The sequence below is a fragment of the Atractosteus spatula genome, chromosome 2 (assembly GCF_055471065.1).
Source record: "Atractosteus spatula isolate fAtrSpa1 chromosome 2, fAtrSpa1.hap1, whole genome shotgun sequence".
Taxonomy (NCBI): Eukaryota; Metazoa; Chordata; class Actinopteri; order Semionotiformes; family Lepisosteidae; genus Atractosteus; species Atractosteus spatula.
Window position 1 is genome coordinate 60,585,669 of NC_142707.1, and position 25,835 is coordinate 60,611,503.

The 25,835-nt window shown below is 37.7% G+C and overlaps 1 protein-coding gene across 1 annotated transcript in view; it reads right to left on the reverse strand.

Moving 5' to 3' along the window:
* Positions 1 to 20,832, reverse strand: part of itpkb (inositol-trisphosphate 3-kinase B) — a 63,007-nt gene extending 42,175 nt beyond the window's left edge. The window contains exons 1-2 of the mRNA XM_088908694.1: positions 20,501 to 20,832; positions 14,934 to 16,363 (exon numbers count right to left, since the gene is read on the reverse strand). Of these exons, the coding sequence (XP_088764820.1) occupies positions 14,934 to 16,175 (1,242 nt within the window). The 5' untranslated portion in view covers positions 16,176 to 16,363; positions 20,501 to 20,832. The remainder of the gene's footprint in view (positions 1 to 14,933; positions 16,364 to 20,500) is intronic.
* Between the last annotated feature and the right edge of the window lie 5,003 nt (positions 20,833 to 25,835).

The following is a 25,835-nucleotide window of genomic DNA, read 5'->3' on the forward strand; positions in this document are numbered from 1 at the left end:
CCATGGCACCTTTAGGCCACTCTCCTTAAGGCTGTAATTTTCACAGAACTGGTGGCTGAGGTGAGCGTTGCATGGAAATGAAACTCCCAGTGATGACACTGTCAGCTTGTTGGCAACTGGAAAGAAAAGCAGTCAGTGTTGTGCCACAAAAGAGGGAGGCCCTGACCAGCACTGCACCCCACCCAAAAATCCTGACTGTACTTAGCCTGCTGTGCGCTGTCACTGGGAGACTCATAGACACAGTCAGCTCACTGTTCAAAACAATCAGTGCTTTACCAGTTAAACCAGTTGGGACCTCCCCCCCCCCCACACACACACACACACACAATTCTTTTGCACAAGTGATGCAAGAAAACAAAGAAATGTTGCAAGATCCTTCTTTTGCACATCTCACTGTTCGCACTTTTTGCTCTGTTTTAATATGCAGATTGGCTCTTAAATTACATTGTTGTAACTGTTGGTGATTTCGGTTGACATACGGTACGAGAACAAATCTTTATTTTTCTTAAGAAATGTCCCTCACGGGATCAATAAATTATCTATCTATCTATATGATAAAATAATACCTTTCCGTGTGTGTGAGATCAAAGCTAGGGATCAAATGCAAAGCTCCTGGTTAATGTTTCTAGAGTTTGCTTTTGCTGAGAAGCCAGAAAGGAAAGAAAAAGATGTGCAGGTCACAACAGTGCTGATCTTAGTATTCAAATCTCAATAATCGAGTGCAATTGCTCTGTGCTTTTCCTAGATCTTTTAGGTTTGCAAAGCAAATGAGAACTGCAACCTATATTTGCCAAAAACAATGGTGTACTACTAAGACAAAACTCATAATAGGTCAAAACCTACTGCTTTTTTATTTTTCAGCTATTAGCAGAAGGTTCGATAATATGATTCTTACTGGAGTATTCCAAAAAGTATACATATTTTTTTAGAGTAAAACAGAAGGAGAGCTCTTATACTTTTTAGTTCACTTTCCATATCTGGATTGGTATCATAATATAGTAATGCATTCTGTGGGATCATTATTCTCTCTTTCGATTGAAGGTAGATAACATGAAGCTGTTGTGCAATGAAGCAACCTGTAGCATATGCAGTGTACTGTATATAGCTGTATCTGAAGCAGGTCTTATGCAAGTGCTACAGAACAGCTGCAAACATTTAGTCATGGTTGATTTGGGGGTTTCGGCATTCTTCGTAATCCATTTAAACCCTCCTCCAAGGGGCTAAGCAAAAGAACAAAGTTGCAATGAACAAAACACTCGGTATGTTTTTTATGGACCAGCTCTACTGTTCACATTTTTAACACTAAGATCCCCACCTTAGTGTTACCTTTCTGATCTGTATCTGTTGTACTTTTGCAAGTCCAGTACTCAGTTCGTTAGTGATCATACGTGGAATGTATTACTACTGTTGTATTAATGTCTTCCACATGAAAACCAAGTGAATATAAGAGTAGATGTTTCTGCAAAACCTAGGTTATTATGCTTTTTCCAACAATTTATGACTAGTATAAACCACCCACTTTATTTTTACAACAGAGAGAGAGAATATTAAGCATTTTATTTTATCCTGACAAAGAGAACAGAAAACTCTAAGCCTTCGGAATGTATAAAAAAAACAATAGCAGAACATGACTTGTCTTATATATTCCGACTATTGTGTCAAGTTCTGGGTGCTAGCATGAGGAGCTTCAAGGAGACGTTCTCTCCAGACGGCACAATTAGTGTCTTAACTTCCTGACTGCCTCACCACAATAAGCCCTAGTCTGATCAACAAATGCAGCACAAAGAGAACCCGACACTGTCGCTGTGATAAAGAATTCGTCAACAATTTCCTGCTCGCAGTATTAACAATAGGAACATGCGATCAGTTAAACTCACCACATCAGCTCAGAACTATAATGCTTACAGCACAGCCTAACTGGGAGCAATATTATCAACAACAACAGAAAAAGAAGGAAAACCCTTTGTAAGATGATGTGGTGCGGTGATGTCCCCTCTCCAGCAAGCATCAAAGATTTTCATAGTTTTACTACATTAATGGCCAGTGCAAATTAGTTTTAATACAGTACAGAGAATCTAGGAATATAAATGTGACATATATATATATGAGCATAGGATTTTTACTACATTACACATGGTAAAGTGAAAGACAGCTGTGACATAGAGCTGTATAAAATCCATCTGTCCTGGATTCATTCTTTTCTAGATGTTTAAAGCACTAATATTTAATAGTATCAGAACTCACCAATCCTTTCAACTGTACTATCCAGTGCAACAAAACTTTCTCATTCTTCCTGCAATCTTCAGTCATCTTCACAGACACAAAATAACCAGATTGGCCTGGTCAAACAGATTTGTTTCCTAATGTCAGATTCCTATCCACCCATACAAAAAAAGTCAGATTTCTCAGAATCCTCCCCTACTGTATGTGGAATACACCTCCCTCTTAACTTAATACTAACAATACCTCATACATTTCAAGCAATCAAACGTTCACATAATGAATTCAAAGTTACAAGCATTAAAGGAAATGAAAAATAATTTTAGGCAAAGCTTCTACTTTTAGAATATATAACCTCCCTATAGTATTTATTTCTGCTTTCTTTTAGTGCTTTTTGCATTTTTAGTAGCATTTATGTTTACCTCTGCGTATCTGTTTATAACTGCATCCTCTAGTGAAAAAAAAACTATTGTAAATCAGTTTTAAAATATGTGGTGGAGACGGTGGACCATAGAGAATTGTCATACACAAAATAATTCTGATTTTGGCACTATCTCCTTTTGTATAAATAGACAATTAAATTTACACACAGACCTTTATAGTCATGAGGTACTACAAATCACATCAATCCAGTTTCTAAGGCAAGAGATTCTGGCAATCTATGATGTACAGTTGAAGCGCAATGTTTTGGAAAGGGTTCTGGAAATTATCTATCAAATACATAATGATTATACAATGTCTAAATAAACTGTAAGTGGGATGGCTGAAATATTAATTAAGCTAAAATCATTTCACAGTTTCTCCACACCAGTAAAGTGTTGTGAATTCTGTTTGGGTTTAAAGTACTTTCAGAGGGTTTAAGTTACAAATGAGTGCAAGCCATTGTTCCTATCTTCATTTTTTGAGGTTTGATAACTATGAGTATTTCCAACATCAAAAGGAAGAAGGCTTCAGAAAGATTGACACACATGAAGCTGTTCAGCTATTCACTCTCCGTAGGCAAGAAAAATAAAACTGTGGAAGTTTTGTTTCAATTTAAACTCTGAAAAATTAAAATGGCCCCCCTTCCAACTAAAATGGCATTTGTTACTGTGATGTCAGGTACAAACTTTAAAAAGGATAGCACTTCATTATCACAGGCTGGTTCTGGTATTTAGTATGTTACCACAAGTTTGCTGTACCTGTTCTGCAAACTGTTTTTTTTAATGCTTCTGCTAATACGCAAACATACAAGGTTCTTCCCTCATCTGATTAGCACAGGAAAGGAGACACCGTAATATGTTTTCAATATGATACAGGAAGCCCACAGTTTTCGGGCAGGAGGTTACAAATCAGCCCCCAGCACAGACGCGTGTTGAAAAAGTGCCAGATTTTAAGATTAGGTCTGCCTTTGCTTCTGCAAAAATGCTCTTTCTAAAAAAGTACAGAATGCATTTGATTAAAATCATAAATAAAGGGGATCTTCTCTTTTTAACTGTAGACTGCCAAGAACTAAAAAATAAACAGAACACCTCATCTCATATTCAATAAGACTTTAAAAAAGCAAATGAGTATATACTCAATCTAGTATTTATATACTAGATTAATATGTACCTTGTGTTTTTAGACCATGGATTAAGTCATCATCACTTTTTTTTTACTCTACAGTGAAAATATTTTAAAAGTTAGTGAAATGCACAAAATCTGGAAATTGTGAAAACATTTTCATATTTAAGTGAAAACTTCTGAAATTCCTTTATAGTTCAGATACCTTTTCACAGATTTTTTTTTAATGATTTGCTGCATCACCAGAAATTCAGAACAGGTCTGTTCGCAGTCTTCCATTTCTTTTTGAAATTAATATCAAGGTCCCCCACAGGGAAACATAAGGACCTACTTAGTCTCCTGCAACCTTCAAATCACAAATCTTTGTGTGTAAAGGCTAGGTAGCTACAAGAAAGTGAGTCAGAGAATCCAACAAGAGGAGAACCAACAACCCTGGGTAAACAGTTATAAACTGTCAGCAGCTAGAGTTTTATTTAAACACCAACTGGGGCTGGAAATTATGCGTAAATATAGCCTGTCGTGTTCCAGGTTTTTTTTTTGTCAAGTTAAAGTTTAAAAAAGCTGAATACTAACATCAACAGCAGAGACAGGTTACATCTCACTTGTTTGCGTGGAATGGAGAGGAATACAGTATATTGGCATACTTATGTGGTATGCCATAAGGGTTTCCTCTTAAAGGTCTGAAGGTGAACCTCACCCTCAACTTAGATTTATGCTGACAAATGACATAAAAACTTGCACTAGTGCATAATATTAACAAAATATCAATGCCAAACCACTGATTGAATAAATCTTTGAACCTGGGTCTATTTATAAAAACATTAATTGAGATTCTACCTCACATTTGCCACAAAGTCTCCACAGCGACTGTCCTGTGATCATTGGTTTTCTGGTTTGAACTGAGGTGAAGTCAATTTTCAGGGTGTTTGCCGATGCTGTTTCGTTAGTGAGTTTTTTGACAAGAATCTAAAGTTAATATTGTGGTCGCATTTCTTTCAAACGAGGATAATCACAATTTTTTTGTATGTGTTAATGAGACAGGGCAGCTCCACAGATCTTTGACGTTAAACCCCCATGCAACAGTCTATTCAAAAACCAGCTGGCACACAAAACACCAACACAACCTCATGTTCCTTAAAAACTGTTTGCTTAGTATGCTTTCTCTGTGATCTCAACCTTAAGTGAAAATTGTAACTACTCCTATGCAAAGCCTGCACTTTTGGCCCTGAGCGTGCAAAATCCAGAGATATTCATCTGCACCTGTTCAGACAACACGGAATGGGATTAACACTCTGCACTTTCAGGGATTGCGTAGCTGTGACATCACTGATGATCACGCCAAATTTGCAAAGAAAAAGATCTAAACAAAATGAATTCATACTGTGCAGGGTACTAAATATTGCTGCATGCACTGTCACTAAGTTTTCCCCCTATAAGCCTGTCCCTGATGCAACCTATGTTGTTACAGAATTCGCTCCCTTGAGATTCTGCCAATGGACTTTTTCCCAGTAATCTCTACCCAGACTCAGTTAACCTTCATACCAAATACGTGATTGACAAAGAAAATGACACAAACGTAAGCAAATCAAATGATTTACCATTATTCCCAGTCCCCCTGGGTTTACAAGAAATCTTTAGCACGTTTTTCACTTGACAACCTCTTAATTCTACAGCAAGTTATTCACAATTATCTGGAACAGAACAGGACAAGTTTTTAAAAACACAGGCTACATTGCGTGAGTGAAATACTTCAACATTTCAGTATCGACAAATAATCATTCAAAATGAATTAACTGTAGGCACCAGTGTTTTTTTATAAAAAAGGGAAATTATTTTAACCAGAATCATGAATGTTTTCATTTCATATTATTTTGAGATTAATAGCTTTATTATAATATAATTTCCGGAACTGTTATCTTGTGTTAGCCATGCTATTAAATGTTATCATTACTGTACTTTGACCTATTGTAAGGAACCTTCACATGCACAGAAAGAGGTTATGTAAACAGAAATTAAAATAATTAAAGAAAGGGAGGCATATTTGTACGTGCTTGTAATCCCCCATGCATGCTGTGTGTGTGACATACACTTTAGAATGATGTCTGCCTAGTTTCCATTCCATTGCCACTGCTTGAAACTCAAATTGTTATAAAAAACAATAAAGTTGTAAAACATCAGCAAGTGGTACAGAGTGAGATAAAAGCTGAGCAGCCTGCTGTACTTCATGCCAACTGCTTATATAAAGGTACATACTGTATATCTTTAAAACCAATGAAGAAAAAATACACAAAACCCAATGGAAAGAACACACAAGCAACCGAACCAACCTAATAGGACACAGAGCCCTAGATGGTGTGTCCTCGTAATGTTTTCCTTTCCACACACAATATTCTATAGTAAAACAGCTACAGGACCAGATCATCAGACTTGAGTCATCACAAAATAAAAAAAGCTGACTCATACCGATTTCCCTCCTGGACATACAGTATGTCCCATATGAAAATTGAAGATTTTACTTATTAATAAATGTTATAGCTAACATCTACATTAACACAGATGTTTGCTGGGAGTGTAAAATGACATGTTGTTTGTTAATGAATGCTTTTCTCTGTTTTTACAGAGTGATTTCTTGTGTGTTTTTACAGATTGAGTTCTTGTATAATCGAACCCCCAGAACACTGTACAGGCAGTCTCTTTTCCCCCTGCAGCCACTCTGCCTATAAAAACCTTGCAGAACTGAAGACATCTGTATGAGAAGCCAGGGCTCCCACTGCCCATAGACAGGATGAAAAACAAAACTACTGAAAGCCTGGAAAGAATTTCTCCACACTGGCAGAAACAGTAGTGGAGTGTTGAGTTGTCTACAAAAAAACTCTCAAGAATGAAAGAAACTGTGGTCAGCCGGATAAAAAATTACTCGCCTACACTTGACTGTAAGGGAGGGAATGAGAGAACACGGAGAGACGAGCATTGAGGAAAAACAAGTTTTAATCTAAATATGTCCCCTTTTACATTCTTGTCTTGTTTCCACCCCTTCAGCAAGGCTATACCTTGTTACTCAGCCGTTACTCGAAAAGGTATTTTTTTAAAGTTGGTGAATACCAAGTTTTCATTGCTGAGAATACAAATATATGTAGAAGCAGAAGCTACTGATTTGTGCCTGATACCAATATTATCAGTCCGATTTTCACTGAAGCAAAGAAAGACAACACACTTATCAAAGGAGAGCTATTTAAACTAATAATATGAAAATTAAACAACTGGTAGAAAGTCTCTGGCTAGTTTTTTAAATATACTGTTGTATTCAAAGTCTTAGGTGACATGTCTTCCAGTAGATGTACTGTTTTTTATTTGTTGCTTATAAATGAAGTTTCCATTCCAGTGAATTCTTGTGTTACAGAAATGCTAAGTAAAACTATTAAAATTAAAATTAGCTTATACTGTATAATAGAAACAAAATTCCATAACGAATTTAGATCCAGTGGTTTCATTACATAGAAATGTGAGCTTAGGTTAGCTAGCAAAACAGTAATATGGTTTTAAATAGCAGTCAGGAACACTGAAAAACTGAATAAAGTGCCCCTGAATCTTTAAATTTATGACTCTTGTTGGAATTAAAATAAATCAAACGACAAAGAAAAATAAATTAAAAAGAAGTAAAATCCCCTTTTCCCACACCATTACTGCAAGCCATTAATCACTATTAAAATATTAAGAAGATAGGGAAACAATATCTTCATAACACATGAATCATCTACAAATATTTCTAAATATATTAATGCTCTTCTTCCAGTAGTAGCTAAACACAGGTGTAGTACAGTACCTTTGGACTAAAGAATTTCTAATGTAGTACCTGTCCAAAAACTGAAGCAAATAATTATAAACCAGTTAGTCTGACTACCATTACATGCAAGGTTATGGAATCAATTATTAGAACCAATGTAAAGGTATATGTACTGTATATAGAAACAGGATCTTAGGAGACAGTCAACACTGATTTAGAAAAGAGAGGTCTTCTTTAACTTGGCAGAGTTCTTTGAACAAGGAACAGCAGCAATGGAAAGAGCACAGAGCACATGTTATAATGCACTTAGGTTTTTTATAAAGGTCTTCATAAATGATTAATTCTCAAACCACATCTTAAAGGAGTTTAGGTAAATGTGTGTTTGGATTGAGAATTTTTAATTGAACACTGACAGTACTGATAAAGAGTGAATTCTTAAATTGGGGGTGGGGTACCACAGGGATCTGTACTAGGACCACTGCTCTTCATAATTTATATAAACTTTAGTCAAGTTTGCTAAGATGATACCAAAATAGGAGGATCAGGTACCACGATAGAGGCAGACAATGCAATGAAAAGATTTAGATTCATTTAAATTTATCATGTGTGCACTGTTTAGTTACAATAAAATATTTCATCTGGGAATTCTTAAATTCTTGACTATATAATAAACTGCTCAAGTGCAAATTAAAAGAAGTATCTCAAAATCTCTGAAGTCTCTCAAAACTTAAAATCTCTTTTAAGTGTTCATTGTCACCAATGAAGATATTAAGATATGCACATACCTGAAAAGAGGCAGATCCTTCTAACTTGCTATTCTTTTGATTTTGTCAACTGGTAGAAATAAACTAGGATTAATTTCGGACTATCAACCGTATGATCTGTAATTTGGAGCATGGGTATTTTTTAAATTTCCAATTGCACAACGCCAGACAAGTTTATTATAGAGAGATTGTACATGGACTGGAAAGAACATAGAAACTAGAAGACCCCTGAGGGTTGGAATGTAGCTCTTGCATCAGTAAAGTCTGAAACTCACAAAAGACCGTAATGAGGACTTGAAATTCCGGATCTAAACAAACAAGGGCTGAAGTGTGTAGCTTATTCTACACAGAAAGGGATGTCTGGTTATTTTTAATGGATTAAAAATGAAGAATATGATGAATAAGGAACTTTCCATGCCAAAAGATAAAAGCAAATGTCCATCAAATATATGTTAAGGTCTTAATTTTTCTGAAATGAGTGTGCTTGTGAAGTTTCTAAGTTTGCTGAAAGTTTGAAAAACTATACTCAACAAACTGAAGGCAAAGTTTCCCTGCCTTGTATCTTGGTCTGGCAATTTCAGGAGCACAGCCGTTAGCAGCAGAGGGCTGCAGAGAAAACATGGAATGTGACTCTGCTGATCCCCTGCATGTATACAGTAGGTGCAACCCAGTAACACAGGTTATGAGATGGAAGTTGCAGTAAACTAAAGGTTTTATCTTCTCCCTTATTCTGTTTCCATCTGTTGTAGAAGTGCTTATCCACTGTTGTTGAAATGCTTATCAAGAACACTTACCGTCCTTATCTCTGGGCATGCAAAAGTAGAAAGCACAAGAGGCAGGACAGCACTGCATTGAGAACAAAAAAAGTTTTTGATTTTTTTAAGATACCATTTCTATCGATTTTTGCAGAGCATCTTTAAGAATCCTACCCAGGGAACAAAAGAAGTATTGCACAACATTTAAATTCAAAGCCCAAAGACGCACCTGCCTGACAGAGGCATCTCACTGCAGCTGAATCCAATGTACTATAGAATTAGAATTAAAGCTTTGGGCAGAAATTAAAGAAATGGAATATCACTTCCACATCTTCCTGACTATTATAAACTTGTGATTTTTTTCAGCTACAAATCCAACTTCTTAATAATAAAACATTCTAGGACAAAAGATCAAAAAGCAATTCTGAACATCTAAAACATTTCTCTTACCCTAGAACCCGTTCCTACAGTAATCTTTTGATGTGTCCTTTTTACAGTAGATAGGTTTTCGAAAACAAGGATGCTTGCTAACATATCATGTTTTAAGAAAAAGTAACCTTTCCCTACTGCTGGCCGTAGGTGAATGGTTTGGTTAATACTTTAAGAGTTAAGAGTTTTCTCTTCATGACTACTATATGGCATAAAACTGAATGGTTTGGTTTTGTATTTTATTTTGACTCTTTAATTTCAAATTAATGTACTCGAATAGTATTTAATATGGCAATTTAATGTGCCTTGTTCTAGAGTTGGTATACAAGGATTTTTCACTCTCATATCATCATTGCTCATTCTCTTGACATTTTTGTACGTGATTGTATGTGTACAATATTGCTTTGTACCAGTAGTCTCTGATGTGCTACTATCTTGAACATAGTGTTCTCTCAAGCTGTTTTTGACAGACGTTTTTGTGTTGGGTTCTGGTTCTTTTAAAAACAGATAAAAAGATAGAAGGAACTCATATTTGCTCCCAAAGTGAATGCTTGGTAATTGCTGGATGAGAGTCACATGAAGCACATTTCTGTCAATTATTGTTGCTCTTCAGGTGGGCCAATGTTAAGGTCATCCTCAGGTCTTTTTCCTACTCAAAGGCTGCCTAGTTCTTCATTTTAGGAAATGCAGTAAACCTTAGACCACTACCCTAATAGTTGGACTCAGAATGTGTTCACCATGGGGGCCACGGTCAGTTTATTTGTAGCTTTAACAACATCTCTTCTAAGTCAGCACTGGGGCGGAGGTTTGGCTATTCTCAGAGCTTATTACCTTATAAAGCCGTACACACAGAGCCCTGCAAGACTAAAATGAGCAGCCTGGAATATAACTGCAAAAAAACACCAGGCACAAAATAAAACAGACACACATACCTGTATCTCGTAATCTGGCCATGTATCATGTAGCTACTAATACAGATACTCATGCAGAATGCTGATAAATCATGTGGTAATGGTACTCAATGGTACTCATTCAAGTACTTTAGATTATATGTTTATGGTTATTCTGTTGGAGCGTAAGGAATACATACATTTCTAAAGCAATACAAATAATTAGAAATTATTTTAAAAAATATTGAATCATCAATTTCCCTTCAGGATCAATAAATTCTTATCTATCTAAAGCACTTTAAGATGTACTGTAGAAGAAAGGCTCCAGTGGTGTATATTGAAGAAGACAACAATTGTTTAAAAAAATGACCAATGGTTTTAAACTGATCAGTTTAAAAAGCACATCATGGTCAGCAGAATATATGAGCCACTTCTGTCAGCATTGACACGCTACTACTCTTGAGTTTTCAATCTGAGGTAAAAGCACCTGTCTTTAAAAGGCTAGTGAGCTGACTTGTTACACCATTCACACATGTCCTTCCTCTTTTATATTCAAGACAAAGGTGCCAAAACAATTTCAAAGTGACTAATGCTATGACTTACACTGGGTCTGTTTATGTTCGATGTACAACATACTCTCCTTCACGACGCATAAAATGAAATGTCTTGTTTTCATATGTGTCTAAGAGACTTAAAACACAGACTGTCGCCTGCACACTTACATTACCAGTTGCCTAAACAATACCAATTTTGAACCACAGTATGCTGTATTTCATCCTAACAATGTTTGTGGTGGACATACTAAGAACATCTCGATTTAAAAGGCACCTTTGCCTTGTGGAAGGGTAACACTGCACTTACACAGACCTAATGATTATATTCAGAAGTGTCCTGCCAAAGTAAACAAAAAATAATAAAATGCCTTAAATTATAAAAACAGAATGTACAGTACAAAGGAATTGGACTGGAGACATTGTGACAAAAAGGAAATCAGAGGACACAAAAGAGAATTAGTGTTGGCACTCTCAATTCAAATGTTTCTACAAACCAATCCATTCAACCTGTTTTAGAACAACTTTGTCTGTCGTTTTACAACATTTCATGATTTTTTTCTCTTCCATTCCTTACAACTCTATATGTGTACGCTTTTAAAAACTTGGAGGAGTACAGACTTGCATTGCTTGTGGCAAACAAGCTGTTGCCTTCAGTGTACTGTAACTGTAACACTGAAACAGAGACAGTGTGAGATCAGGGTACGTGTAACGTCACAGCAGTTTGCAAGAAAACATGGACGAAACCCGAGAAATAATAATGGATATAATCATTTTTTCTCTCTAAAGGCGTGTCCATAGCACCTTCTACAGTACATCTGTATTCTGTTCTGCTCTGAATAGTTCAGGAAGTTATTAACAAGTTTTTCACACACATTTGTAAAACTAACTGTGCTGCCTTTTTTATCCAAAGGGAAAAAAGTGCTATAACTACTGTACTTCCAGGATGTATTGTGGGAGGCCATGAGGTGAAACCTTATGGAACTAATCCAATATTCAAATAAAGTCTTTTTTTTAATACGTATTCAGAACATGCCCTTAGGTACTAAGTATATTTACACATACAGGATCTACTGGACATTACGTAAACCCGCTAAACCACAACCTATATAACATCCTCTTTCAGATAGGTTTTCTGTCTTTTTCATAAGCGTGCAGATAAAGGGCTTTCCAGGATGTATATCTTCATCTTCAGACTTGCAGGGGTCAGGCACTGCACAGTTCTGTCCTCCTAATCCCCAACCAAGGATAAGGCAGTAAAGGTGCCATATTGTGTGTTTCAAAGTCACATGGTTTTCTCATTTATACTATTCATTGTCATATGTTCAGCTGCTAACAAAAACACTGCAATCCCATTAAGAATATTTTAAGCATATTATCCAATTATTGTATAATGGCTTTTTATGTTGCTTTTAACACATACAGAATCTTCCTCAGTCCAGACTGGGACACTACGCATTTCGTTCATGAGTACTTAAGTCACTCTATGGCCTTATAGCATTATTATCCAGACTAATTCTAAGTTAATGCAGCATGCTTTTGCACATATTAAACTCCGTGAGAGCGGATTCCGAGTTCCTATGAACATCAATTAACTTAACCCAATACCTTTCATCTTACAGTGCAGAAAAATCCAAATTTGGGATTTTTTTTGCTCAAAATTCAAGCTCAGCATACAATTTTGTTCTGTGAATGGCTATAATATATAAAGTTTCTAACAGCTTCTTCTAGTTCAGGGACACGGGACAGCTGAAGCCTATCTCGGCAAGCAACGGGCACAAGGCAGGCTACACCCTGGATGGGACATCGGTCCATCAGAGGGCTCACACAGACACTGACACACACCCACTCACATCAGAGCCTGTTTCATCCTGGGCAATTTTCAGTTGGATCCATTTACATAGGCTTTTTGTAAAAGAATAGACACAATTAATTACCAAAAGGATTAGTGAGAATTCAGTCTTAATATTTTAAACAAAAGGTTTTTCAAATCCAGATCATTTTAGATCACCATGCTTCAGTGTAGAAAGTAGTTTTTACCAAATGCTCTAACTGCAAAGGCAAGGAGTCTTTTAATCTGTGTGTTTCTGTGTTAAGAGTCCTGCAGATGAGTAAGAATTGAAGGAAGACCTTTGTGAAACAGCTTAGTGATACAGTGTATTATTTTTGTTCAGAAAGACCTGTTATTTCGAATACTACACTGAACCTGAAAGATCATAAAAACTGTGTCCTGTGCTTATAAAGTAAGACAAAAGATTACTAACACTAATGATAATAATACTAGGAAAAGGCTAAAAAAGCAATCCAAATGCTTTGATAAGAAATCAGATAAGCTAAAAGCCTTTGCATTACTTTCATGTCATCAGTTATCAAATAACTCATTGAGAGTCAATCGACTTGCTTCTTAAAAGTTCAAGCTAAACATAGCAAATTGACAAGTATAAGGAAAGCCACGTTGCATTTCTGCAGGCCACCTGCCAGACATACAAGTATTTACTGAATGTCAATGGCTTTTTAAAAATAAATATTTGCACATTTGGAGCTGAAAAGACATCATAACCAAGACACTGGATGATATATGTTAAACTGATGTACAGCCTGTTGAGTATATAACTGTCAAAGATGTGCATATCTAAAGTACTTTATGTCACAAGGTTATTCAAGAACAGTTATTTTATGATAGTCGATAAGACATTTTGCAAATGCAAGCTGCTCTGTGTTACAGTTAGCTTTAGTCCGTCACGACTTGTTAACTACAGCACGAGAACATTTAATTATTTTTTACATGTTGTTACAATCCTTCACTAACTTCAAAAATAAGTAATGCAGACAGAAGTTATCTTCTGTGTTTATAGATAGCTGATATGTGATAATGGTACAGACAGCTCTATTGTGTGTTAAACTAATTGCGTGCTAAAAGTCACAAATCCATGGGACAGCTCTTTATTACACTACTTCTGTTTGAAACCTAAATATCTATGAAGATATAATTTTGTAATTAAGCAATACACATTGCATGAATAACTTTATTGTATGAGTCTTTTTAGAAATGCACAGTTCCTATATAAACTTTTGTGACACATTTTGCTTCTCCATTTTATGTCTGAAACAATGTCACAATCCAGATCCACCCCTGAAGAAAGCCACGACATGAAATAACAAATTCCCAGGACTGAGCACTAATGGAATATCATTGTGCACAAACACTGTTAAAGCCAAGTAGGGTGGGATAATTATCCATGTGGAGGGACTCTCTACCACACCAGATCTCCCAGCTCATGTTCTATCCTTCCTTCTACCTGTGGACTATAAATTCTGTCCATTCATCTTTGCCTGCATTTATATCTATGTTTTGTTTTAAAGAAAAGGCCCATCTATGATCAATTTATGCAAACCTTATGGATTTATACACAGGAGAGGTTGGTCTTTCAGCAAATATTTCAGTTTTCCTTTTTACTAGTGAACAAAACACAAAAGCAATTTTAACTATAAAGTTAAAAGTGACAAACTTTTTTAAAGACACATACACCACTTGGTTTTTGGCACACCAGGCAAACCCTCTATTTGTAGTGTGTGCAGTTCCCACCCAGTATCCCCTGGGATTCCCTGGGATCTTAAAATAGCTCCTAAATGCCCCCTCTGTTCTGTAGATTTCTATAGAGTGACGTTTTATTTATTTTCCTTGTGGTTGGTTTGCCACAAAATTTACTTTAGTTTTTTTTTGCCCTCAGTTATAATCTACAAAAACATCTAGCTGTATCCCCTTTCCAAACAATCTTTGTATAAATATACAAATATAAAATATATAGTATGTTAATCATTATTTTTAATTCACGGCTTAAAAGGTAACTCATTCACGATTTATCTTGGCTTGTACACTACGGGCCGGGACATAATTTTAAAAATGGCCAGTTGTGTTGCATGCAGAGACCATAACGACCCCTTATTCCTAAACCAAAGGAGATGAGAAAACATGCCGAAATGGCCAGACTCACCGCTCTAGGATTGCTCTGCTGCTCGGCTTGAAGGAAGGCGGAGGGCTGTCCTTCCGCACGCTCGGGGTCACTGGAGATATCGTCCTCCGATTCCTCCCAAGAGGACGAGAAGCCGGTGGAGGAGTTGGAGGAAGAGGAGAGCTTCCTCGCCGCTCTGGCACAGTGAGGGCTGGGCTGCATGTCGGCCCCTTCCCCCGGCGCCTCCATCCCGTGGTCTGTTACAATGACGGAGGGGATGCTCCCCACCTCAGGGCAGTTCCCCTCACCTAAAGCAGAGGCAGTAGCTTGCTGCTGGGTTTCCGCTGGCTCGGCTCCTTCCTTAGTCAAGCAAGGGCTGGACCCTGCTGTTGCTGCTGCTTGCTCAGTTGCTGCCAAGTTCTTGCCAACCCCCAGTGAACTAGGGGAATGACTGCTGGCTGAACTGTCTGCTTTAGTCCAAGTTCCTGCTGATTTGTCTGCATGTTGCCTGCCCTGTTCCCTATTTGGGTCACCCAGGCTGTTTTCCTTTATGCAGTTCTCCAGTTCTCTGTCTGAGCTGCCACATCCTTTTCCATTCTGGAACTCCTTCGGGATACAGGGCAGGCTGTCCTGTCGCTGAGGGGAGGCCTCCCTGGCAGCCTCGCTCGGCTCCGAGGCAAAGGAGGGCCTGCGGGCATTCCGGGGACTCCGCGGGATCCCGGAGTTCTGCGCCCTGGTGCGGAGGTCCGAAATCTGGGCCTCAAACAGGTCCACTTTTTTGTTCACCTCAACGTTTTGTAACTCCCGGTGGATCTGTGGAATCTGCACCATCCGCCTGATCTGCTTCTCCTCGGGAAAGCCCAGTTTCAGACTCAGCTCCCCATACGGCCCAGGGCTAGGTGGCTGGCTATCGTCACTGAACCTCCCCCGGCTGGGGCTGCTGAACCTCCTCGCCCGACTGCCCTCTGACACCCCCAAGGTATCGGGCAGCCTTGTGGGAGACCGGCCTCTCGGGCTGCTGGGGCTGGGGAACACAAAGGAGGTCCTGGGAGACGTAGGACTCAGGCTCCCCGGGCTGTATCGGCCCCCACTCACCAGTACCTGGCAGTAGGTAGCATTTCGATCTGGCACAGGCAGTACAGGCCTTGCAGTCCGAGGACTGCTGTCACTTTTCAGATTATTTGCATTCATCATAATTAAGCTGTTCAAGGCATATGCAGCCATAATATCAGGCTGTTGGTCACTTGAAGGGTTCCCATTTAGCCTTGATCTTGTTTGCTCCATTGACTCTTCAACCCCAGCATGATTTTTGTTTTGGGGGGAGCGAGAAAGGGACAAATGGCCTTCCTGAAATGGGGAGCGAAGATAGACAGAAGGGCGAGGTTCACCAACGACGGTCAGAGAAAGCCAGGGTCGCAGAAAGCTTGTTTGAAGAGGCTATTTCAGCACATCCAGCGCCATAAACAAAGAAACTGGGGGAAAAAAATACATTGAAAAGGATATCAGTTTAGTGAAGACACGACAAACTTCAAAATAAAAAAAATACAGAATTGCAATTTTCAATCAAAGGCATTATGACTAACTTTTTAGATGATAGCACTACTGCTTTGAAACAATAAAGAAGTAATAGTGCCAGTTCTACAGTTAATCAGGGTCCTTGAAGTGTCCCCTGTCATGGAAGACTGGACAAATTAAAAAGAGCTGCTGTTTTAAGAAGCAAAACTGTGAATTTTAATATATTAAACAGGTACTTAATTGCACAGTTTTGTAATTTATATAGTTCCTTCCAAGTATTTAAGCCATTTCCTTTAAACCACTGAAACTCAGCAGTCATACATCTGGTCAGAACACAGACGGTGCCGATTGTCTCCATTTAAAAAAAAACTAAAGAATTGATTGTTTTTCCTTTACTTTAATGTTGGGCTTAAAACATTTTGCCCTGTTTTTTTTTTATTAACGTTTTTTTTTATTAACATAAGCTGAATGTTTTTTTCACCGACTGTGATTGGCAATAGCTGTAGACGTGCTTTACAGCATTAGGCCGTTCAGAATCAGTAATAATTGGCAGAACCACAGTGAAAACGTCAGACGAAACAATAGAAATAGATGGTGTGGAAACATGTATTTGTGTTTCTTCTGTGTGTATTTATACATTACTTTTTAAAGTGATATTCTGTGGCTCACACTATCATAAATTAAGCAGACCAGGATTCTGGCATCACACAAAGATAAACCAGGAATATTAGCAACAAAGGCAAAATAGAAAACTATCAACAAATTGAGCTAATTCAACACGTTTTAAAGGTTTTGAATGTTTGCTTAACATTTTTGCATGTACCAAAAGCAAGCACTATTTGTTTAGTTTATTGTTAAGATTATCCCACATATTCAGTGATCAATTCGGTTTAAAAGCATTTGCATGAAAGCTATTAAGCGATGTAGCATAGCTACTAAAAACAAAGATAAATGCTGTTTTATCCTGATTTGTTTGCACCCGGTCTCTCTTGTCACTATTAGGTTAATGGTTACATACGGAGGTGCTAATTATTTTTATAAGCTCCAAATTCAGAGTCTCAGATGACAGTATAGTAAACTATCACTACGAGCTTCATCCCTGCACTTTCCTCCAAAATTCTCACTTATAAGCCCTTCAGCCTCCGGACACAGCAAGTTGCACAGCGCAGTTGGCATAAGTTAGAAGAGTGATGCAGCTCCCAGTGAATGGATTGTAGTGTAAGTCACAAGGGCCTTTGTCACTCAGCAAGCTAGTTTGTGGTGCAGCGCTGGTTGGTCACAACTCCCAGTTAGTGACATAACCTAGACCTAGACAGCAATGTCTGGCTTTAATCTGAGCTCTAGAGAAGTACCTTCAAAAAAACTAGGCGTTGCTAAGATAAGAGGCGTAAGTCAAACTACATTTCATAAATGTACAGGAGTCTCGGTACAAATCTGAACCTACAACTGTAGGTGGACGTCACATAAAAGCAAACACTAGTTATATTATTAATATTAAAATCAATCTTTATCTACAGGTGAGGGTCTCCTCAGAGCAAGGCCCTGGTACCTGCATAACAAATTCCTAACTTTTAAATGCTGTCACTAAGCCAACGAAGCAGAAACAGTTTCATACGGTATTTTTTCACCCAGTTACAGTTGGCTACTAGTCTATAAAACGACAGCGACTATATTTCTAAAGCTGACATAATACCAACTCACAGAACTCGTCAAAAGAATCTGATGTAATAAATAACAACAAATGCTTAAACAGGGAATACTCCTGTGTATTGGTTCAGGACGGGATAATTTAGCCTCCTCTCCAGGGACACAACTACAAGAGGAAATCTATCGCTGAACTTCAGCTGCTATATTTTTGGAAGAGGTGTATTAATCAGGGGCAAGGGTGGGGAAACCGAAAACAATAAACTTAGTCAAATTGAGAACTGAGGCACCATTAGGGAGCTCTTCAGTTTCTCAGAGGAGAGCATTGTGCGCTTGGGCCTGGTGCCACAAGACAGTTTAGGGTTTTGGATTCCTCTAAACTCCTTGCAGAGACAGGTAAATGTCACATTGCCTCTTCACAATGGCAATTGAAAACATCAACCTTCTGCCATCACTACGAAACTTGTACTTGCTCAATTGCCTTAAGTCAGCGTAGATTCAGTTCAGTTGCACCTGAGTGTCTGACTGTACCAGTGTAAGTGTCAAAATATTCAGACCTTTAAAATGTCTGCACTTGAAGTGGCTCCAATAAGAGACCTTATGCATTATTATTCTGATGGTCTTTGAAATTGCTCTTTCACTCCCATTTGTGAAGCACAAAGTCTAACAAAGGGGCCACTTTACCCAGCAACTGCTTCCTTGCATTTTTATTTTAGAGTTTTCTGGCACATTATTAAAATGTGGTTTCATGTCTTTGGTCCAGATATGAAATATTAAAGATTAATTTGAAAATATTACATACTCTTAGATGGTCATTTTTAATCTATCCTAAAATGAAGTACTGTCTTTTTTCCATTTACATACAGTAGGCAGGTGTGCAAAAACCATCTGGGTTTGTTTCCTGTCAACACAGCACAGTGACCACTACTGAACAAGAGTGTGGGGAGGGCAGAGTCCTCCTAGATCCACGACTAGCCTATCAATGATTTGGTTTAAGGATCTAATAAAAGGTATCAGTCATCGTTCACTCACACAAATGTGGAGTTACTTGGTTGAAAATCAAACGTGTGGAAAAAATAAAAATGCCACAGTGCTGTACTCAACAATATGTTTCGCAAAATTTGCATCCAAGGAGTATATGAAAACTAGCAATCCCAGTTTCTCTGTTCTGTTTGGCCTTCTTTATAATAACAATTTAAATGGTTGAGTACCAGGCCACATTCGATGCAGTGATGTAACTAAAGAAACAAACTAAAACAGGCTAATCTTAACCACAGTGCTCTAAGGTTTTTGAACGATGAAGCTCACTAAGGCTGAATCACCTCTTCATTTTAAAGTAACATGATATAAAATGGCTTTGTAACTCGCTGTACAAATCTCAGTGGTCCATAACTGAACGCACTTGAATAGAAAACTTCATACACAGCTTTGAACACACATGGTTTTAATTCGTTTCTGCCTTTACTGCCTTGCATGTTAATAAAAATAGCATAAATGCTGATGAATAATAAACCATAACAAAGAACAATATTTTATTCAGCATTTTACCTTTTCTGTTTATACAGTATGTGCAAACGCATTCTCACGTGTTCAAATTTACATCACCTGCCTTTTACGTGCTTGCAATGGAATTTATTTTTAATAGCTGTAATGTATTTATTCGTGCGGCTTTTTAAGTTTTAGAAACAGCACAAAATCGTTTCTATTGAAAAAATCGGTTCTTGTCAAGCGTAAACTTGTCTATACATGGTAATCAACGGCCAGTACTTCGGATTCCTGAGTGTGGAATGTGCTTTTAAAAGCATCACTGTGTTGCAACAACTTTGCATCGCTTTCAGTACTACTGGTTTGTACACAATTAATAAAACGAATTAAATACATTTTATTCACCACGTTCAAGGTCCCTTAAAGTTTAATACACACTTTTACTACTTTAGGAATACTTAATCTAAAAGGTACAGCATTTAGCTACACTTCACATAGGCAACTGCGAATGTACAGTACCATTTAAAATCCAAATGTGGAGTAAACAAAAATAACTTTAATGTATGTTATTTGTCTCAACTACACAAAACTTTTACGTTTAGGTCTCTATTATTGTTTAGATGTCTATTATTGCTTCTAATTCGTTCTTGTCCTTAGCACCGCTGCAGTCAAACGCACCAGCAGACCAACATGAATCACCTTCCTGGCTCTGTACTGTACGTCCAGCGGAGAATTGCTTCGTTGTTTTCACTATTTAAAGCGCCGTTGTAACGGTATGCGTAGCAACATTTACTTCCTAAGTCTGTGAATTTCTTAAAAGCGCTCTCAGAGGAGCCAGGCATCATTCCAGAACGTCACTCGTGCACAGCATTCTTCATGCAGTCCCCGTTCATAAACAGAATTTCAAGACTTGCCAAGCAAAAGTTACGGCAACTGACCTACTGAAAGAAATTAGCTGGTTTTACCTTGTAGAAAGGCTCGGCTGTTTTTTATCACTGGAGGTACGTCCCTGTCCAGTCCTCAATCTCAAGTGAAATACAGTACGACCTAGACACCGCTTTACTCCAGAGAACTTCTGAATAGATCCCCCCGAGCGACATCTGCTCAGCAGGCTCTGAAAAGCAGAATCCCTTTCACGATTTCCGCATAGGAGAAGCGATCTAGTTGTCCGAGTCTTAGACTTTGCGTTTTTGCTTCTCCAGCGTCATTTCAATATCCTTACGGTATTGACCAGTTCAGTTCTTCAGCGTTATGCTTCGGAGCTACACGTTTGTTTAATGTACAAAAAGCAGGAAGGAAGTTAGACTGTCTGCAAGGTTTAAATCAACGGAACAAGCTATTCTTTTTCTAATGTCGCCAAGTAGAAGGCAGCAGGGAAGCGCTTCAAGAAAAAAAGTTTCCATTGCTGGTCTTAAACGCTCGTAACCCAAGTCAGTTAACTCTCAGGGTAAATTTCTTTTTCTTTTCGTTTAAAAGCGTACCCAACAACGCAGGGTTTTTCCACAAAATATTCATATCCACATAGCTTTTAATATTTCATTTTAATTAGAAACATATTTGTATATTAATGTAAATAACCTTTATCTCCAAGCCAACCTTGTTAGCGCGTGTGGAGAGACACGAAAAGGTTTTTACCTCTTCGTGATACGTTACGTTTTGTTTTTCCCATAATAGCTCAAGTTAAGTCATTGCATTTTAAAACGATGTTTGTTAAAAACATGATATCCATATGTCAGAAAAGCAAGTGTACACAATGAAACATTGTGTACAACATTATTTTGTTACTAAAGTCAATCCGTTGAAAGTAGAAAGTTGTTTATTTTTTTCGTCCGAAGAGAGACTTGTCAACTACGTTTGAGAAATCATGATAGCGGCCTTCATTTAGTTAATTCCTTGCTCTGTTGATAAATGTCTCTGCAATATTAGATTTCTATTAGAATTATAATTTATAAAAATACAATATTAGAAATATACTGTACCTTGCGACCATTAACACCTATTGACACAATTAAATACATATTAACCAGTCGTATTAGGGGGCAACACCGTAATTGTTTTTCTAAATTGTCATTCTTTTAGAGATAATAAAAGCTCAGGTTTTGCTTCGGAGGTTGTTACAAAACCAAAGGAATACGGTTTAATCCAAGGTCAGTGATGTATCTCTGAGGCACTGTTTCAGTTCCTCTCTATGAGGTTTGTGTTGATTTTCGCAACGAGCATACGTAAAGTTATTTAGAATTCTAATATGTAAAAGAAAGGAAATGGGTAATGGCAAATTCATTTTACCAGTCCAAGTAATCTTCAACTCCATCCTGTTCCAAGCGGTGATAGACCATTTTCACCCTGGTCTGACAGCATCACACAGGGCAATTCCCTAATTACCTTGCAGTTCAGGTCAAGACTATGTAGCTTCATTTCAATCTAATCTCTAGTGAGTTCTTGCCACTCTTTTATCCTTTTAGGATTGGTTTGGCATATATTGAACAGTCTGCATGCAGAGAAGGTCAGTGTATTTCTGGTGTGGAAATAGTATCCAGTATTTCTGTTCAGACCCATAGCTCTTCTCAAATTGGAATAACCAGTTCAGGTAGATAACAAAGGAGAGTCCTTTCTTAGAGGTTTTCAGAGCTCGACTTCTGATAATTTAATCTAAACTTTACAAACCTATGAAGTTTCATTATCTTGGCTAATCTTTGCTGCTTACTCTACCTATCCATCATTGTCATAAAGCATCACTATTGCAAATAGGCAACTTGTCTGTTGTTTCTTTTTTCCATGAGGTATCAGCATCTGGAGTGTGAAAAGCATTATTTTCTAATATGTGCTTCTAGGCACTTAACCATGACCCTGTCCTTTGGGTTACCAGTTCATCGCACCAACATTTATTTATCAGACCAATGACAAATGACATGATAATGTAATCACAAGGTAAATAACATTATTAAAGTTTATTAATTTGCAACAGAAAACATGGCAGGTGTGTTTGCAACATAGGTATTACTTGCCAAATTAATTTTTGTTCCATGTGATTAGATATTGTGAATTTAGAGATACTTTGGGTGGCACAGTGGTGCAGTGGTTAATATTGCTGCCTCATGGTATTGGGGCCCTGGACTCAGGCAAGAGCCAGCAGCCATATCACCCTGCAGCTCACAACTGGCAACCTGCTGCTGAGCAGGTATGAGCCTGGTCAGTATCTAGATGGGAGACCTCCTGGGAAAAACTAAGGTTGCTGCTGGAAGAGGTGTGGGGCCAGCAGGGGGTGCTCACCCTGTGGTCTGTGTGGATCCTAATACCCCAGTGCAGTGATGGGAACACCATACTATTAAATGGTGCAGTCCTTTGGACGAGAAATAAATTGAACACACATTGATGTGTGGTGAGTGTACTGGTGCACTGTGGCTGCTGTTGCATCATCTAAGTGGGGCTGCACATTGGTGGTGGTGGAGGGGAGTCCCCATTACCTGTAAAGTGCTTTGAGCGGAGTGTCCAGAAAAGTGCTATAGAAGTGTAAGCAATTATTATCATTAATTCCGGAGCTTGGGTACTATCTGCAAGGATTTTGTATTCTCTCACCATGTTTGTGTGGGTTTCCTATAGGTTCTCCAGCTTCCTCCCACAGTCTAAAATATACTGGTAAATTAATTGGCTTCTGGGAAAACTAGCCCTGGTCTACATGTGTGTTTGTGTGTGCCCTGTGATGGACTGGCATCCCTTCCAAAGTGTATCCCACCTTGTGCACATTCCTTGTCAGGATAGACTCCAGCTTCGCCATGACCCTAAATTGAATAAAGCAATTAGAAAATCAACAGATGGATAGATAGAACTAGTATCTCTATTATTGTTTAGTTGTTATACTTTGAAATAACAAAAATGGTGATGGAAATCCTGTAACTATGTAAAATATCAAATCTTGTACTTTTTTGTAGTGTAATGGTCTCATCTATTTTGAGGTCCATTTTTTTATAAGTAACGTGTTTGTACTGTTTATAATACACACTGTATATACAGTATGTCCATTATCATGATATATACACAACAGAACACTGAACAGAAATGATTGTGTTAAGTGCCATTATATTGTTTAAGATACTGGTTCACTGGTTATATTTTTCTTCTACCTATTTGTATCCCAAAGGCCATTTTTTTTGCAGTATTGCGGGACTGATGTTAGCTTATAGGGATTCTGCTGCCCCTGTCAGATCCCAGTACTTCTCTAGTCTTATTGAGAATGGCAATGACACCCAAAAGCCTTTGCTCTTCATTACTGGATAAGTTCCTAGACCCAAACTATTATTTTGCATTATTTACCTCTCAGAGCCTCTGTAATATTTTTTTTGGCTTTCTTAGCCACAGAGATTGAGAAAATCTGTCCATAACATCAAGCCCTTAATGTTCCAGTTTTGCTTCATCCTATGGTAAAATATGGTTAGCTGCTCAGGTCTTGTACCATAGCCTCACTGACATGGTTAATAAAGCTAAACCAATTACTTCTCAGTTAGACCCATTAACAACCTACTGTAACGTCTTTCTTCCTGTTTTTCTCTCTCTTTATCTAAAAAAATCATCAATGACTCCTTGAGCATTGGAGGTGTATTTTCAGAACATAAAATTGCTGTTGACACCAGTGCTGCATAAAATTACCCAAGCATTTGAGTAACCAAACTCTACCAAACAAATATACCTAAGCCATTTTAGTAACAGTAAGTTAAGCTACAGACCTATTTAAAAATTGCAGTTTTCACTGAAAATTCTGAAACATATGTATTAACTTTTATAAACCACCTTCAATCAGGTTTTGGAATACTTCATATCACAGAAAAAGTCCTTTTCTAGGATGTTGATGATCTTTTAATTGCTCTATGTCCTATTTTGACTGGGACTCAATAGTGTGAACAATAATATTCTTCTTGTTCATCTAGAGAGCGTTACAGATACTGTTCTCTTTTGGCTTAGTTCTTATCCTGTACCACTTACAGTTCTTATCCTACTGTATCTCCTCAAGAGACAGTAATTCGACTCCATGGGTGGGTTCAGATCAGTTCTCCTCTGGTGTTCACCAGGGCTCAGTTCTGGGTCCTTTTCTGTTTCTATGCTTCCGCTTGGTCAAAGCTTTCACAGTGTGAAATATCACATTTACACTGAAGGTGTTCAGATTTACTTGCAAACAAACCCGAGGTTGAAGCAGCTGTTTCTCTGCTTACATTTTTGCAGCTTTGTAGCAATAAATCTGAGGTTGATACCAGGTTGTCTAAAATAAGCATTTTTTTAAAAATCATTTATGGTTATGCATGGAACCTGATAGTATGCAAACTGTGTTTTGTGAAAAAAAAATATTTTTACATTACATTGTTACATCCTGTTATGTCAGGGCACATTGAAATAATAGTAAATAGTAACAGCTTTTGTTTCATTGAGAATTCATTCATTCATTGAGAATTCATTATTGCTAACCCCCTAATTCACAAGTTATGAAAGCACACTTTACAGAAGCTCCAGTATGCTTAATGTGAACCCGGAGAACTTCACCAAAGCCATGCTTACATTCATATTTCAGTTTCATTACAATGTTATGTCATTAACACAAAGTACACTATCATTATGAAGATCATGGTAATAAAATTACCAAACAAGGACTTTAATAAAATGTAGAAAATATTTGGTTCCTTCAAAGCTAATTATTTTATAATTAAATTAAATTAGTCATTTTGAAACAATTACCAGAACAAAAATATTTTCATAATGAAAGCAGATGTTGTTTTCTGATTTGGTTTCCAAAATAGTGATTTGAAGACATTATGATATACTGTGTGTTTGTCAGAGCTCCAGCTACTGAGGTTTAAGCCATAACATAGTGTCTACACTTAGTATGTTAAAGGGTAACATAGTGTATATTCAGTAATAACCGAATACCACAAATATCACAGTATCAAAAAAGGTAAAAGTAAAGTCCATACCTGAGCCACAGCGGCTCACAGGGCTAGAACTTTCCCTGGTTTCCATAGTGATAAGCAGACTAGAGTGTGTGAGTCCCCTCAGCTGGACGCGAATTTGATGCTCTTACAAGGACAAGAAAAATACATTTGATCTAAAATTACCATTGTGAGGGGGGTCCTTTCATTCAATGGCAACATGCAATTTTAGAGATTTAAAACAAAAGTTGCTATTGGGAAACTGCAATTTCCCTCACGGGATCAATAAAGTATCTATCTATCTATTAATTTACTGGCAAAGTGTAAAATTAGACTTACTGTACAAAGAGAGCTATTTGCTGTAAGGCTAGGGTCCTCAGTCAATGAA